The 15,574-nt window shown below is 31.4% G+C and overlaps 1 protein-coding gene across 8 annotated transcripts in view; it reads left to right on the top strand.

Moving 5' to 3' along the window:
• LOC142317691 (TATA-binding protein-associated factor 172-like) overlaps positions 1 to 15,574 on the top strand; it is a 143,208-nt gene that overhangs the window by 76,211 nt on the left and 51,423 nt on the right. For all 8 annotated transcript variants that reach the window (XR_012754769.1, XR_012754772.1, XR_012754768.1 and 5 more), the window contains 6 exons: positions 444 to 572; positions 4,758 to 4,939; positions 7,477 to 7,719; positions 7,852 to 8,010; positions 10,493 to 10,628; positions 14,248 to 14,384. Coding sequence is in view for 1 of the 8 variants with exons in the window: in XM_075354252.1 (XP_075210367.1) it covers positions 444 to 572; positions 4,758 to 4,939; positions 7,477 to 7,719; positions 7,852 to 8,010; positions 10,493 to 10,628; positions 14,248 to 14,384 (986 nt within the window). In the remaining 7 variants the exon portion in view is untranslated. The remainder of the gene's footprint in view (positions 1 to 443; positions 573 to 4,757; positions 4,940 to 7,476; positions 7,720 to 7,851; positions 8,011 to 10,492; positions 10,629 to 14,247; positions 14,385 to 15,574) is intronic.

Raw genomic sequence — 15,574 nt, 5'->3', positions numbered from 1 at the left:
AAAGAAAATACTAAAATTGAATTTTTTTATTAACTAATCCATTTTATATTTTAGGTTGTTCTAGTGAACTGTAGAATTTATGGAATCATTCTGACATTTATTATAAGATTTAGGCTAAAGATTAAAGCATTTTTCTCTTCTTATAGATGATTAATTTATCACATAAGTTTGAATTTAAGAAATTTATAGTGTGTGACAAATTCCATGCCTAACTAGGGAAAAGTAATTATTAATTACTTTCAGCTGAACACACTCTATCATATTTACTTAGATTCGTAATGTGCAGCTGTTTTTTATCATCTTAGATTGTGTAAAGAGTTGTCTATTGTTGTTTCAGATGTCCATGAATAAACCTTGTAATATGAAACTTATTTTGTTAAGAACAATTAAAATGGAAAAATACAGCTTGTTTAATTAAAGATTGTTTTGTTTCTTCTTTTCAGAAAAAGAAGGATTGTGGCATGCTGGTCGACTGCGGTTTTCTACATTTAATATAATGAATGTAATATCAAATAGTGCATACCTTATGGGATCAGAAGGCAAAGAATACGATTTTGATATTGATTCTGCAGGTCGAGTATTTTTTATTTTATTATATTGCATAAGAATCTCAGATTAAACAAAACTATTAGCAAAGTGACATGGCTCGGAAAATTATATGGAACTGTGCATTTTTATTCTTTTAACTAAAATCTATAAATTCAGAATGAAGAATAGACTCTTGTACTAGATGTGTAAATATGATACCGGAATTTTTGTATAGAAAATACACGTTTATTGTATGAAAATGATAAAAATATTTTATTTGAAATATTGTCCATCACTAGCTATACATTTTGTCCATTTCTCTTGACAGTTTATGAATGCTACGCTAAAAAAATTGTTGCTCTTTTGAGGCAAACCAGTCATCGAGCCATTTTCATAAGAAGTTAAGCACTGCTCAACAAGTGCATGTCCCATCGATGCAAATAAATATTAGTCAGACAGAGCCAAGTCTGTTGAGTAAGCTGCATGCAAAAATATTTCCCAACTGAATCCTTCAATCATTTCCTTGATCAGTTTTGCTGTGAGTGATGGTGCATTATCATGAAACAAAATCACTTCATGTTGCCTTTTTTGATATTCTGGTCGTTATTCATGCAATGCTTGATTCAAATCGATCATTTGTTGTCAGTATTGTTCAGTATTAACAGTTTCACCAGGTTTTAGTAGTTCATAATAGATCACACCCTTTTGATACTACCAAACACAGAGCATTGTACCACCAAACATAGAGCAATTTGGCCTTGAAATCAATGTTGATGGTTTGCCTGGAGTTATCCATGATCTTTTACACTTACGATTATCAAAATATATCCACTTTTCATTACCGGTCACAAATCGATGGAGAAATGAGTTTCTTTTGTACCTGACAAGCAGCATTTTGCAAGTGGTTTTTCATTTTTTTGGCTGTATTTCATTCAGTTCATGTGGAACCCATTATCCCATTTTCTGAATCTTTCCCATGGCTTTTAAACATATGGAGATGGCTTCTCGTGTTACATTTAATTGATCCGTGAGTTGTTATGTTTGAGTGTCATCCTCATCCAACAATGCTTGCAATTCGCTGTTTTCAAACCTTTTTGGTGGTCTTTCACTTTCTTTATTTCTTACGTAAAAATCGCCACTTTTTAATTTTTTTTTTAAACTACTCAGAGCATTGTGATTTACTAAGAACCTGCTCACTGTAAGCTTCAACAAGCATTCGATGCAATTCTGCAGCAGTTTTCTTTAAATGATAACAGAAAATCAATGCTGTAGGTACAAAACTCGACATGTTCAACACTAATTAAAACTATGCTGTTGTATGAAACTAGTATTGTTGTGAGTTGAAAATCTTTGTCAGGTGTCAAAGAAAGAAAATAGCGCCAATGATGCGGTTTGTCGGTAACTACATTGACAGCTAGGGCCATCTATGGGTAAATTCCAGTTTCATATTTACACATCTGGCACACAAATTACTTTCAAAAAAAACCTTTAAAATGAAAAAGGCTAATTAAAAGGAAATGAGGATGAAATTTCTGTGAACATTTTATTATGCAAGATAAAAATGTTTCCTGACCCCTTTAAAAAAAATTATTTACAAGAACTTTTGAATATCTAAAATATGTGAATAACCAATTTATTAACTTCGTGAATCTATAAAAATTACACCTGACTTATGTTATAACTTTGCCTTTTAAGAATTTATTCATAATTAATAATATATCTTATAAGTTATATGAGAAGTTTTTATATACTTATGTTAATCTTTCTAGTATTGTTAATACAAAGTTTAATTTAGTACACATTCTAAATTATAGTTATACATAAGTTATATTTTTCAATTTAGTGGTTGTCAATATCTTTTCCAGTACCTTGTTTTATAAATTTAAAATGCATACAAGTTTTAAAACTCTGAATAGAAGAGTTTACTCTTCACAAAATGTGAATACCTTACTATTTCTGTTCCTTCACCTGATGAAAAATTATCATATATGCATATATCAACTGATTCAGGCTTTAATAAGATTTCAAGCCCATCGAGCTGATCTAGTGGTTAACTTGTCATCGCAAATCAATTGTTTAACAGCTTATTTTCCAAGTTGGAGGTTCCAAGGTTCAAATCCTAGTAAAAGTTAGTTGCTTTTATATGGATTTGAATACTAGACAATGTATACTGATGTAGTGGTTGGGGTTCAATCAACCACATGTCTCAGGAATCCTCGGCTTGAATCTGTATAAGACAACACCTCATCTAGATATTATACATATCATCCTCATGTCATTGGGCTGTTGGGGGATTGCTTATTTTTCACTAGTAGAACAGATTGTAACTTACACATTAGGAAATAAAAATAAAAAAATACAATTTTAGTTTTTCTATGTGGAATATTTGTTTACATAAGTAATAAAAACAAAGTTCAAATGTAATTTAAATAATCCTACTATAGTTGTTTATGTACACCCCTTGTTAGATAAGAATGCTTATGCATGATTTTCTTAATCATATTTGTTGATACTAAATTTAATATAAAATGATTTTTTTTGTAGTATAAAACTGAAAATTTTTCTGCATGTCCTAACTCAGTAATATTATTTCATTGAAGGCAAGCATACAAAGTCTGTTCAGAAAATAACTGAACTTTATTTCTTTAATCTTTATTATTAATTTTACAGATTATTGGTCCTTGTTCTCTTCAAAGTACTCCTGGATAGCAACTTCTAACTACTACTTCTACTTCGCAAAGCAGTCCTGAATACCTTCAGTTGAAATGACCTTTAAGGTCCATGATGAATTTGCTTTAATGTCATCAATAGAAAACAGCATCCTGTCATCACTGATTTTAATTTCAGAATTAAGAAAAAATTTCCTGGAGACAGGTCTGGCAAGTAGGAAGGCTGAGGGAGGACAGTCATCTGATTTTTGGGTAGAAAACTAACAAATTGACAAAGCTGAGGGTGTGGACTATTTTTACGGTGAAGGAACCATGAGTTGTCTTGCTGCAATTCTAGTCTGTTTTTGCAGATTTTTTCATGTAACCGTTGTAAAACACCTTGATAGCACGCACGGTTCACTATTTCACCTTGCGGCAAGAATTCAAGATGCACAATTCCATTAAAATTGCATAAATTCCATTATGATCCTTTGCATAAATTTTTTATCATCATTGGCTTGTTCAAGAAGTTGCTGATAAACATCCACTCAGTATTTTTTCTGCTCTTCATCATCAAATGAGAAACAAACATGGCTGCAACTCGATGTATGTTCAGTTTTTCAGTCAAAATGTCATTACATGATCCAGTTGAGATGCTAACCTCTTCTGCAAGTTCTCTGACAATCAATTGGTGATTTGCATGCTTGCATGCACAAGATCTTTGATTTTCTGAATGCAGATGTCATCAGTTGAAGTCAAAGGCCTTCCTGGTCAAGGGTCATCTTTAGTCGATTGATGACCACCTTTAAATCATTAAAATCATTCATAATATTGCATACGACCCAGAGCATTATCTTCGTAAGCTTATTTCAAAAGTTGAAACATTTCTGTGAAAGTTTTCCCCAGTTTCATGCAAAATTTTACGTTTCATCATTGCTCCTGAAAACCACAAATTACAAAAATCACTACTAACACTTAAACATGTTGCACTCAAATAATAGTAACACGAAAACTAAGTATTAGAAGAACATGTGGTTACAGAGCAGGTTATGTGAAACACAATGCTGCCAACCACACATCACTTAATTTTGTTGGCTTGTAATTAAAAATGTTCGGTTATTTTCTGAACAGACATATATTACAGCATGCTATATGAATACTTCATTAGCTATCATGTATTCATGATATCAATTCACAAAAGAGAAATAATTACTGCATAGTTTGAGATTATCTTTGAGCCCATGTAGAACTTGGTCTCAACACAAAAAATTACTATATAGAAGAAATATTCTCGCATGTTTCTTTTTTTTTATATTTGCTAGCTTCAATGGTTTAGAAATGAGCTCTCTTTTAAAACAAACTATGTATTAATTTTTTTTAATTCACATTAAGAAAGTGGATGAATCTGTGAAGACTATGTGATATTATGTTGTTCACAGTATAGAATTAATGTTTTCATTGATAGAACAAGTCCTGTTGACTTGTACTGCTGAGAACAATTCAGTTTATTTTTTAAATTATATGATTGATTTTGTTATCATATTTATTGATCATCAAATTAATTTTTTTCTTTTTCTGCAGATGGTGATAATAAAGAGAGACTAGCTAGACAGTGTCAACAATTAAATTCACGAATTGGACTGGTTGGAAGTGAATCTATACTTGGCCTATCAGGCAATGAACCTATACTTAGTAATAAGGATTTATTAACTACCGATGATTTAGATATTAAACCAACCACACCATTTCCTTTAAATAACAAGGTACATATACAAGTTTTTTTAAATTGATTTTGTGAGAAATCATTTCTGATTAGATAGTTAATCTATAATTTGAGACTGTTGCTAGTCAGTTCAGTGGAGCTCAGAGATAAAAATTCAAGCTTTTTCCTTGGAATCTACTGAAATGAATGAAAACTGCTTTTTCCATTCCTCCAAATTCTATACTAAACAGTAATAATTTTTTTAAGTATGTTCTCTGCCCATTTTTTGTCAAATTAAGTTAATCTTCAATATCTATCCTCAAATTTATTTATTTGTTTAAAAAATAGACATTGCCAGTGAATGTCAGCAAACTCTGACATTGATGTGATACATGATGTGAGTGGTAGTTAATTTATAGTAAGTTACACTACTAATGCTAGTGTTCTTGAGATAGAAAAAGTAGTTGTAGAAATTGCTTAAGATTGGTTAGTAATGTATATTTATTAGGGTTGGCTGAAAAGTTTTGAGCCTCAACATGAAGATGGCAGCACTGGTCAACAAAAGTTAGAAAATGTATTCGTGCATGCATTGAAAGGTACAGCCATTTTTGACACTCATTTGTTGTTTGATAATCATTTGAATAAGCCATTGTGAGTGTTTTTGTAAAAATGGAAAAATTGAATATCGTGGCTTCATTAAATACTTGCATTTGAAAGGCAATATGCCTATGCAAATGAAAATCGAATTGGACGCTGTCCCATCATTTGCCACTGTGAAAAGATGGGCAGCTGAATTTAAACATGTTCATACCAGCTTGGTTGATGATGAGCATTCAGGACGGCTAAAAACTGAAACCACCACCGATATCGTTAAAAACGTTCACCAAATGGTACTGGACAACCGATGGATTAAGGATAGAGAGATAGCAGAGACTATGGGCATATTGAAAGAACGTGTTTGTCATATATTAACTGAAGAATTAGATGTGCATCAGTTATCTGCATGTTGGGTGCCGGGTTTACTTGCAAAACAAGTCAGATTTTTTGCATTGATTCACAAATGTAGATGAAACGTAGACCCACCACTACACTCCTGAGACAAAACAACCTGCTGAACCTGCTCCGAAAAAGGCAAAGACGGTTCAATCGGCTGGGTAGGTAATGGCAACTGTTTTTTGGGATAGTAATGGAATTTTGTTCATCGATTATCTTGAAAAAGGTAAAACAATAATGGGACAGTATTACGCATCAATACTTGACAAGCTGATGGCAGAAATTGCAAAAAAAGACCACAATCTCTTTCCTCCAAGCAAAACTTTAAGGCTAGAAAACAAGAAAAAGTCACTTTGGGCCAGATCAGGTGAATATGGTGATAGTCAACTAATTCAAAGTGTAATTCATGAATTTTAGTCATGGCGATTGTCAAACGCATTGTCCTGATGGAAAGGCACTTTCTTCTTCAAACGTTATTCTTTTTTTGCAACTTCTGCCTTCAGTTTGTCAAGAAATGATGCATAACTTTGTCCCATTATTATTGTTTTACCTTTTTCAAGATAATCGATAAACAAAATTCCATTACTATCCCAAAAAACAGTTGCCATCACCTTCCTGACCAATTGAACCGTCTTTGCCTTTTTCGGAGCAGGTTGTTTTGTCTCAGGAGTGTAGTGGTGGGTCTATGTTTCATCTACATTTGTGAATCAATGCAAAAATCTGTCTCGTTTTGCTTAAACTGCTCCAGCAGGGCCTTGGAATCGTTCATTCAAATGCGTTTTTAGTCCAAAGCGAGCAAACCCGGCACCCAACATGCAGATAGCTGATGCACATCTAATGCTTCATTTAGTATATGACAAACACTTTCTTTCTATATGCCCATAGTCTCTGCTATGTCTCTATCCTTAATTCTTCGGTTGTCCAGTACAATTTGGAGAACTTTTTTGATGATATCAGTGGTGGTTCCAGTTTTTGGCCATCCCGAATGCTTATCATTAACCAAGCTGGTATGAACATGTTTAAATTCAGCTGCCCATCTTTTCACGGTGGCAAATGATGGGATTAGCATCCCCGTAAACAATGTCCAAGACGTCAGCCACTGTTTGGAAGGGTTAAAGAGGTTAGAGCATTGCTGGAAAAAGTGTATAGGCTGAAAGGAGGATTTGTTAAAAAGTTAAAAAATAAAACTATATTTGACAGAAAAAATATGTCTTTCTATGTAGGCTCAAAACTTTACAGACAACCCATGTACAGCCAATAATATATAAAACATATTTTCACTCACTTGATCTTCTTTTACTTCCATCAACAAAATTTCAATATCTTCAGGATAGCTAGTTGGCTAAGAGGATAGCGGGTTGTGAATCTAAGCAACAGATTTTTGATATTCATTTGCTGTCCACCTTTGTTTAAAACTAGTTTATTAGGGCTTTTTTAATTTTTAAATCTTAAACTAGTTTTGTTATAAGTAAAGCATAGTACATTAGCTGTTATGTTACTTTTAATTGTTTTTAAAAGTGTGAAATTGAATTGAAATAAAGAAAACAACTAAGGAAAAAAATAATTGCTTTTTATTAACTTATTACTTGATTTTTCTTTTTTCAGCTAAATGTGTCTGAAGTTGTTAATGCAAATAATCATTGTGGTCTAAGTTCACGTGAAATTAATAGAGAAAGAAGAAAAGCAAGACAAGCATTATTAAAGCAAAGATCAAGAGATAATCAAGAAGAAGAACCTGATAAAAAGAAATTTAAAAAAGAAGAGGATATTAAAATGGAAGACATAGAAGTTACTGGAAATGCTGAAAATTTACCTGTACCTGATTTAACTGGTTCTTGGGGTCCTGATGTAAGTTTATTCTCATTAACTATTTACAAATCAATTGTGAACATATCATCGTTGATATTTCTGATTTTGAAGTATTGATAGTTAAAAAAAAACTTTAATTTCATCACTAAACTTTTTTTTATTTATGAATAGGCAATAGACTGGCCACTTGAAGGATTTGCTGATTCCTTGTGTGCATCACTTTTTAGTCCTGTGTGGGAAGTAAGACATGGCGCAGGTACTGCTTTAAGAGAGTTGTTGAAAATTCATGGCCGTGGTACTGGGAAATCTGCTGATATGCCTTCCAGTCAGGTAATATTCTATTTGTTATTATTATGATATTTTATTATAACATATTAAGTTACTTGAATTTATATTTCTTTTTCCTAATGTGTATGCTGCAATCTGTTCAACTAATGAACAGTAAGGAACCCCCAAATGGCCCATTGAGATGAGGATGATATGTATGAAATGTAAATGAGGTGTGGTCTTATACACTCAGATCAACTATTCCTGAGATGTGTGTTTAATTGAACCCCAACCACCAAAGAACACCAGTATCCACACTCTAGTATTCAAATCCATATAAAAGCAACTAACTTTTACTGGGATTTGAGTTGAACTTTCAACTTTGAAAATTAGCTGTTAAACAACTAATTTGCAACAAGCTAACCACTAGACCAGCCCAGCAGGTTGAATTTTATATCTATGTAATTTTTTTTATTATTTAGGATTTTTGTGTCATTTAGATTGTCACCTAAACCTTTCTGACTGGAGATAATAAGAATTTAAATTATTTTTTTATTAAAATAAATACAAGCAAGTTACAAGTAAAATTATTGTAGAAAAATGAGACAAAAATTATAAATAATGAAATATTTTCAAATGATAAGTTAAGGAGATAAATAAACATTTATAATTAATAAATGTAGTAAGTATGTCCATAAGTGTGAAGTATGTATTCATTCAAATGTATTGGGGGGCTAATATCAAACAAATGATTACTTAATCATTTACATGATTTTTGATATTGTTAGAAAGCTCAAACAAATATTACTTATTTTTACTTATTTTCATAAAATTATTATTACTTTTATATAAAAAATTATTTACCATATTGAATGTCCAATTTTTATGTTCTTGGATGTTTTTGTAAATGCATAAATTATTACACTATATTTTATTTCTTCAGTAAAAATATTACTTTCATTGTCAGAAATATCACTTTATAAATTAAGTTTGATTCACAAAAATACTAAATATTAAAAAAAAAAATTAAAAATATTTGACAGATAGCCAACAAAACAATAAACAAAATAAACAATAGTAATAGTAAACAAGGATAATGCTTAAGTTTTATTTTACCACTTGTAGTAAGTTAATGGATTTTAGTTCTACATACCTCCAGAATACAGGTAAAACTCCATCATTTGTTTTCTTTAATAAATTACAGAAACAGAACAATATTTTTTTTTATTAATGAGATTTGATTTTTATAATTAAAGATAAAGTAATTTTGTAAGGTGTACCTGAATATTCTGAAGCTTTATTGGAAATATTGGACATCTCTACTATTTTATCTAAATAATACTGCTTATGTCTACTGACTAATTTTTGTTTCAATTTCACAGTTATCCATTAACCCCTTAATGGTTCTTTATTTTAACAGAAAATCATATTATTATACCCTTTTGTTTTCACTAAATCTTTGTTATTTTGCCCATGTTTTTTACACATTTTTTATTTATGCAATGAAATATGACAAAAAAAACTAATTTAAGGACCTATTTATTTACTTTTACTCATGCAATGTAAAAAATAATATTTAAAAGTTCATTTATATCATTATCATTTACATGTGATGAATAGGCCATTTTTTACTAATAAACATCACTTAACAATACCTTATTGTCATTTCAATAGCATTGTAAAACATTAGTAATTAATTCAAGTAGTAACACAAAGATCATTTAATCATATAAAAAATTCAAGATTGTTTACTCACACAGTCAGTAACTGTTATTTCATATTTACATATGTCACATCCACAGACACAAACGGTTAGAGATAAAAATATGACTGAAAATTACACAAAAATAATAATAAAATTATAGAAACAATAAATTACACAAAGAAATAATAAAACTAACACATATGTAACTTAAGGAATGATCAAAACAACGAAAACAAATGCATGATGACAACTGTTCAATAACAGCTTGTTATGAAACAAGACATTAGAATAGAGAGCCAATATGCTACTAGCATGTCACTGTTAAATTAGCGTAAAAATGGAACTAGACCCACACACATTGCAGTAACTCGTCAAAAAACAGAATAAAATGGCTCAATTCATAATGATAAAATATTTCTTCAGAGACACTTTTCAGCAAAAAAGTGGATGATGAATTATTTTGTCAAGGACAATTTTTATCAGGGTAGTTAATGATGAGTTATCTCATTAAAAACTGGTAAGAGGTAAAATACCTGATTGATTATAACTGTTTTATCAATAAAAATGCAGATTTAGTTTTAAATTTTAATTTCTGTGCCATTTTTTGACATCTTATATTTATACATTTATTTTACTACCTTTAAGCATAGCCCTTCTTTCTTGGAATTAGTCTTTTTTGATAATCTTTCTTGAAATAAATGTAAGAATTATGCCAAACACTGTTCACATCTTTAAAAATTTGATATCATTATCATCAGTTATTTATCAAATAATTTTTTTTATGATTTTAGTTCTGGTTAAAAATATTGTCAGTTTATTAATGCATCACTAATTTTTTAGATGGAGGAGTTGCATCAGCTATGGTTAGAAGATGTATCTCTAAGATTAGTTTGTGTTCTTGCATTGGATAGATTTGGTGATTTTGTTTCTGACCAAGTTGTTGCTCCAGTCAGAGAAACGTGCTCTCAAGTTTTAGGTCGGTAAATAAAACTCAGTTGGGAAGTTTAAAATAAGCTTTAATAAATCTTTATCTATCTATTATCTGTAACCAAATGTGTTAAAAGGAAAATAATCTATACTACAGTTGTTAATTGGTACCAATCAGCATCACAATTTGCATGAAATAGTTATCAAACAATTTGTTTTAATTACATTAAAACTCTTAGTATATAACAATTGATACATGATACATAATACATATATCAATACATGATATTGATACATAATGGCAGACAGTTGATGCCATTTTCTGCCCAAAAACCAAAATTGTTTCAAACCCACAAAGTGAAATATTGAAAGCTGTGATTAAAATAGAAAACATGCATAAAAAATTATTTTTATGAAAGATTGAATAAAATTATTAAAAATTGTCATAAAAATATTTTATAATTAAAATACATTTGAAGATAAGTGTAATAATCAATAACCATTAATAGGTAATGTAAATGTTGTAAGCAAATATAAATTTAGTTTCTGATAATTATTTAGCGATATTGTTCAAAAGCACTGAAAAAATCAAAAGAAATGATACGCATATTTTATATTAAATTAATAAATTTGATTATCGATTTCACTAACTTTTTTTTAAATTTATTTATTTTCATTTTGATGAAACTCATATTCAATGGCCTATAAGTTACACTGGTTACAAGCCATTTAAAAATTAAATAATGAAACAGAATTAAATAGATTTAATATTTGTGAAGCCAACTTATACTCATTTGCTGGCTAAAGAATTGTGCTGTTAGTTGTATGGTTTTTCTTCTTGCATTTTTTTTTTGTAATTAAAATCATGCATGCAATAGTCTCTTGCTTCAGATGATCAGATGCCACTTTCTACATACTGTATTTTATTACTAAACTTGTGGTAATAAAAATTTTGTTTGTCATATTATAGAATAAAAAACCAAACTTTGGCTTATTTCAGGGAATCCAAAATCTGAGGCACTGACTTCTTATTTAATTTACTTAAAGGAAATTTTTAATTGAGGAAAATTCTTGTATAATATTTATAATATTATTTGTCTTCTCTTTTTTCTTCCTAAATAGATTTTTAGCAATTGACCCCCAAAGGGGAAGACTTGTGTTGATCCCAGTCGCCACATCACCCTCTCCATTCCTAGCCCTGATGGGATTTTCTGGAGGTCATCTTTTAGACCTAAACCTGATAACACAGTCATCATTTTGGCCTCTGTCATGATACCACTGATGCAAATGTCTTGGCAAACATTTCAATCGTTGTTTTTACACAACTTACTACTGCCTTCATATAGCCTCTTGCAACCTCAACCAGCTACCATAACTTATAACCCTCAACTATCAAATTAACCAATTCACAGAAGTCTGATCCCTGCACTTTCCTCTAACACCAAATGTTTCACACTATAATGTTTCCTATATCTAACTTCAATTAGAGTGCACTCTTGACACTTGATTGAGTCTAACACCAAAAATATTATCCCCATATCAACAAAACAAGTATTGATGGAAACAACAATAATTTTGTCCTACAATTACTCTTAAGTCCTCTTGATTTACTTAAAAATCAAGAAACAGATTCACAAATTTAATGATCTAATAAAACATAGCCTATCTCTGCTCTGGTACACTTTTGGGAGCGAGATTAATGCCTACACCCTCCCATATCGCAGCTCCATCACAGAGTACTCTGCAAATCTATTCTCATCCTAACAGTGAATATCTCAGCTAACTGGGGCTTGATGCCAAAACACCTGCATTGACAAAGTAAGTTCTCAGGCAGCCAGCCTCCCAGGTTGCTATTCTATCTATTCATTTATAATTGCATCATACCTTCTTAGCCATCCTCCTCAGGGCTAAGAATCTAAGGAAGCCAGCAATTATATTCCATCAATTTTGGTTTTCCAGTGTTCTTGCAGATCAAAACCAGAATTGATCCTCGCAAGCTCTCTAGCTCCTTTGGTATGTTCAGCTTTATACCTGGGGCAGACGTATAAGTCATGGTGCACATCATCAGTGACATTTCACTCCGGACACAAGCCTGAATCAATCAAACCAGATCTGGCCTACCTATCTCGAAAAGCACCATGTTTAGAAAGAAACTGTAAAATGCTGATTGGAGGAAATTCACCTAACTATCTGCATACTTTTCACATCAGGAAAAATACCATACATGTAATGGTCATTGGACAATTCAGTCCACCTGACCTACCATAAATGGAAACCTTGGTCGTCTATTTCTTTTATGCGCCCAGGGTAAGTTGTCCTACCTTCTTGCCATCATAACATAATTGGTGCTCAGTTGCAACGATATCAATAGAAATAACAAGGACTGTCTCTCGAGAAACAGTCTTGTAGGTACCAATCACAGATAGCAATAAGAGAACACTGGGCTGTCAACAAAATATTCCTATAACATTTGTAGCTCATTCAATGATCCCAAACAAGTGCATACAGCATTATAGCTTTGCATACACTCTTATATAGAACACGAATGGTTCTAAAATAAGCTCCCAATCGGGATGAATGCTCTCCGAACACTGAAGAAAGCAGAACAAACTTTTTTGGCAGCACATTGAAAGTGCTCCTTGAATAGAAAATTCTCATCAAGGATAACATCTAAATACTTCAGCAGCAGGACATACCTAATTCGATCTCATGCAACTGATACAAGAGATCGTTGTATAACAGTTAGCCTGCCCTTCAGCAACATCATCGTTATTTTCTCTGGACTAAACTGCATCTTATGTTGCAAACTCCATAACAGGAGTATCTTGCAAGCCTGGGCTTCCCTAAATTCAATCTCGTACCTCAAATCTCCTTTAACCAGCGAAAGCCCATCATCCACATATGCAATGATATTGCATCCACTTGGTAGGCTCAACCGCATCAAAGAATTGAATTCAACAACCCAGAGCAGAGGTCCTAAAACACCACCCTGCAGACAACCTTTAGATAGTGTTTTTCCTACTTATGAGATAACGTCCTGATTGCTAAAATAACTATATAACACATTCAGCTTATTCTGCATACAATCATGTTTCTGCAGCTGAAATAGGAAAGAGGGTCACCACCAATTATTAAAAGCCCCTGATATGTTCAAAAAGATACCTGAGACATAGTCACTGGAAGAAACAATGTTGATAATAGTATCTTTCATGCCCCTGCCTGGGCGAAAACCACATTGTTTATCCTTCAACAACTTTCTAAAATTCAGTCTATTAATAATATGAAGATACAAAACCTTCTCAAAAATTCCTCAAAAAATTTGCCAATTCCTCCTTTAAAGTTGGCCTTAATGTCATGAAATTTCCCCTTTTTCTACAGCTAAAGAAAGCTTTGAAAAGGAGGTGATTTTTGCTCAATTACTAAAATTTCATACTAATAATAAACATTTGAGGCTTTTGAAAAACTGCTTTCTAGTAAAATTTAAATCAAACAGATGATTGTGTAAGTGTGTGAAGTTGTAAAGAGAAAACTGAATAGAATAAATTCCAAAAGATCAGATGATGCAATAAAAAAAGATTTTCCACCAATTTATGAATTAAATTACATCTCCTAGATATCTAATTTAAAAATCCAGTTTTTTTACTTTCATGTATGTGTGCACTTAACAGGTTCAGTTGTACATCTGATGAGTAGAGATGGTGTAGAAAAAGTGCTAAATGTATTAATGCAATTACTAAAACATACAGAATGGGAAGTAAGACATGGTGGACTTCTTGGACTTAAATATCTACTTGCTGTACGACAGGTATGGAAGTGTATTAAAATATGTTTGCAGTTACTTTTTTTTTTTTTCAGTTTGATGTAAAATAATTTTATGTTTATAACTAGCAACCCAGTTGCGGCTTCACCTGTACTATATGGTTGTTGGCATTTCCCGTGACGCTCAGGGGTGTTTAGCCAGCCAAGTCCAAACACCCTTCCCATCTGGAATGGAACACCCCCAGTGTTCATTAAACTCATGCTTGTGAGAATGTTAATGATAAATAAAAATTAAAGCCTCTTCAGTTTATAAAAAAATATCAACTGTATTGTAATTTCTTCAGAGCTACAGTTTGATCTGTACAAGAACCACTAATTGGTTTTTAGATTTCCCATTGCAGCTTTGCTCATGAAATACATAATCAGAATTGCAAACATAAAGTACCATCACAATGTTACCAAATCTCATGATTGATTAATGGTGGTAGCATAAAATGACAAAAATCTAAAAAAAAAAAAAACAATTTATTTTTTAATTCATAAAAAATTAAAATTCAATACCCAAAAATGGTTTTTTAGATATTTATCTGAAGAGTATTTGCAAGCTCAAATCAAGTAAATATAATACTTGGAAATGGGGAAAATTTGCAAACATTATTCAACATTTGTTTTACCTTTCTTCAGCCAAACTAAGAAATTTCTCTTACTCCAAGAATCAGGTTGATAACTTCATTTGTTACCAAAAAAAGAGTAAATTTCATTATTACTCCATTCTAACCCTTTAAACTCTAAATTTCAAAAAATCCTTTCTTAGTTTGCACTTACACCATAAGAAGAACATATATCCAAATTTTCATTAATTAATCTTCAGTAATTTTTTCTGGGCGTTGATCATGAATCACTCTGGTATTTAAGTGAAACTTTTATAACATTTTTAATAAAATGTATGGAGTCATGTAATGTTTCCATAAAATGTATGCAGTGCTAGTCAGAAACCTGTAGTTTTTATGCCTATGCTGTACTCTAGCTGAGCTGGTTAATAAAATTTGGCATATTTTACATAAGGACTTATTCTGTCCCTATAAAATTCAAGATATTAATACATTTTGGGAACAAAACTACAAAAACTGCAAATTTCCGTGGAATTTTTTTACAGTTGATTAGTGAAAACCAAAAACTGACACCTAACACCTTGACAAGTGAGAAGCACATTTTCATTTATCAACACTTAATAAC

The sequence above is a fragment of the Lycorma delicatula genome, chromosome 1 (genome assembly GCF_047948215.1).
Source record: "Lycorma delicatula isolate Av1 chromosome 1, ASM4794821v1, whole genome shotgun sequence".
Classification (NCBI taxonomy): Eukaryota; Metazoa; Arthropoda; class Insecta; order Hemiptera; family Fulgoridae; genus Lycorma; species Lycorma delicatula.
The sequence above is the reverse complement of the archived record's forward strand: the minus strand, read 5'-3'. Positions and strand labels throughout refer to the sequence as shown.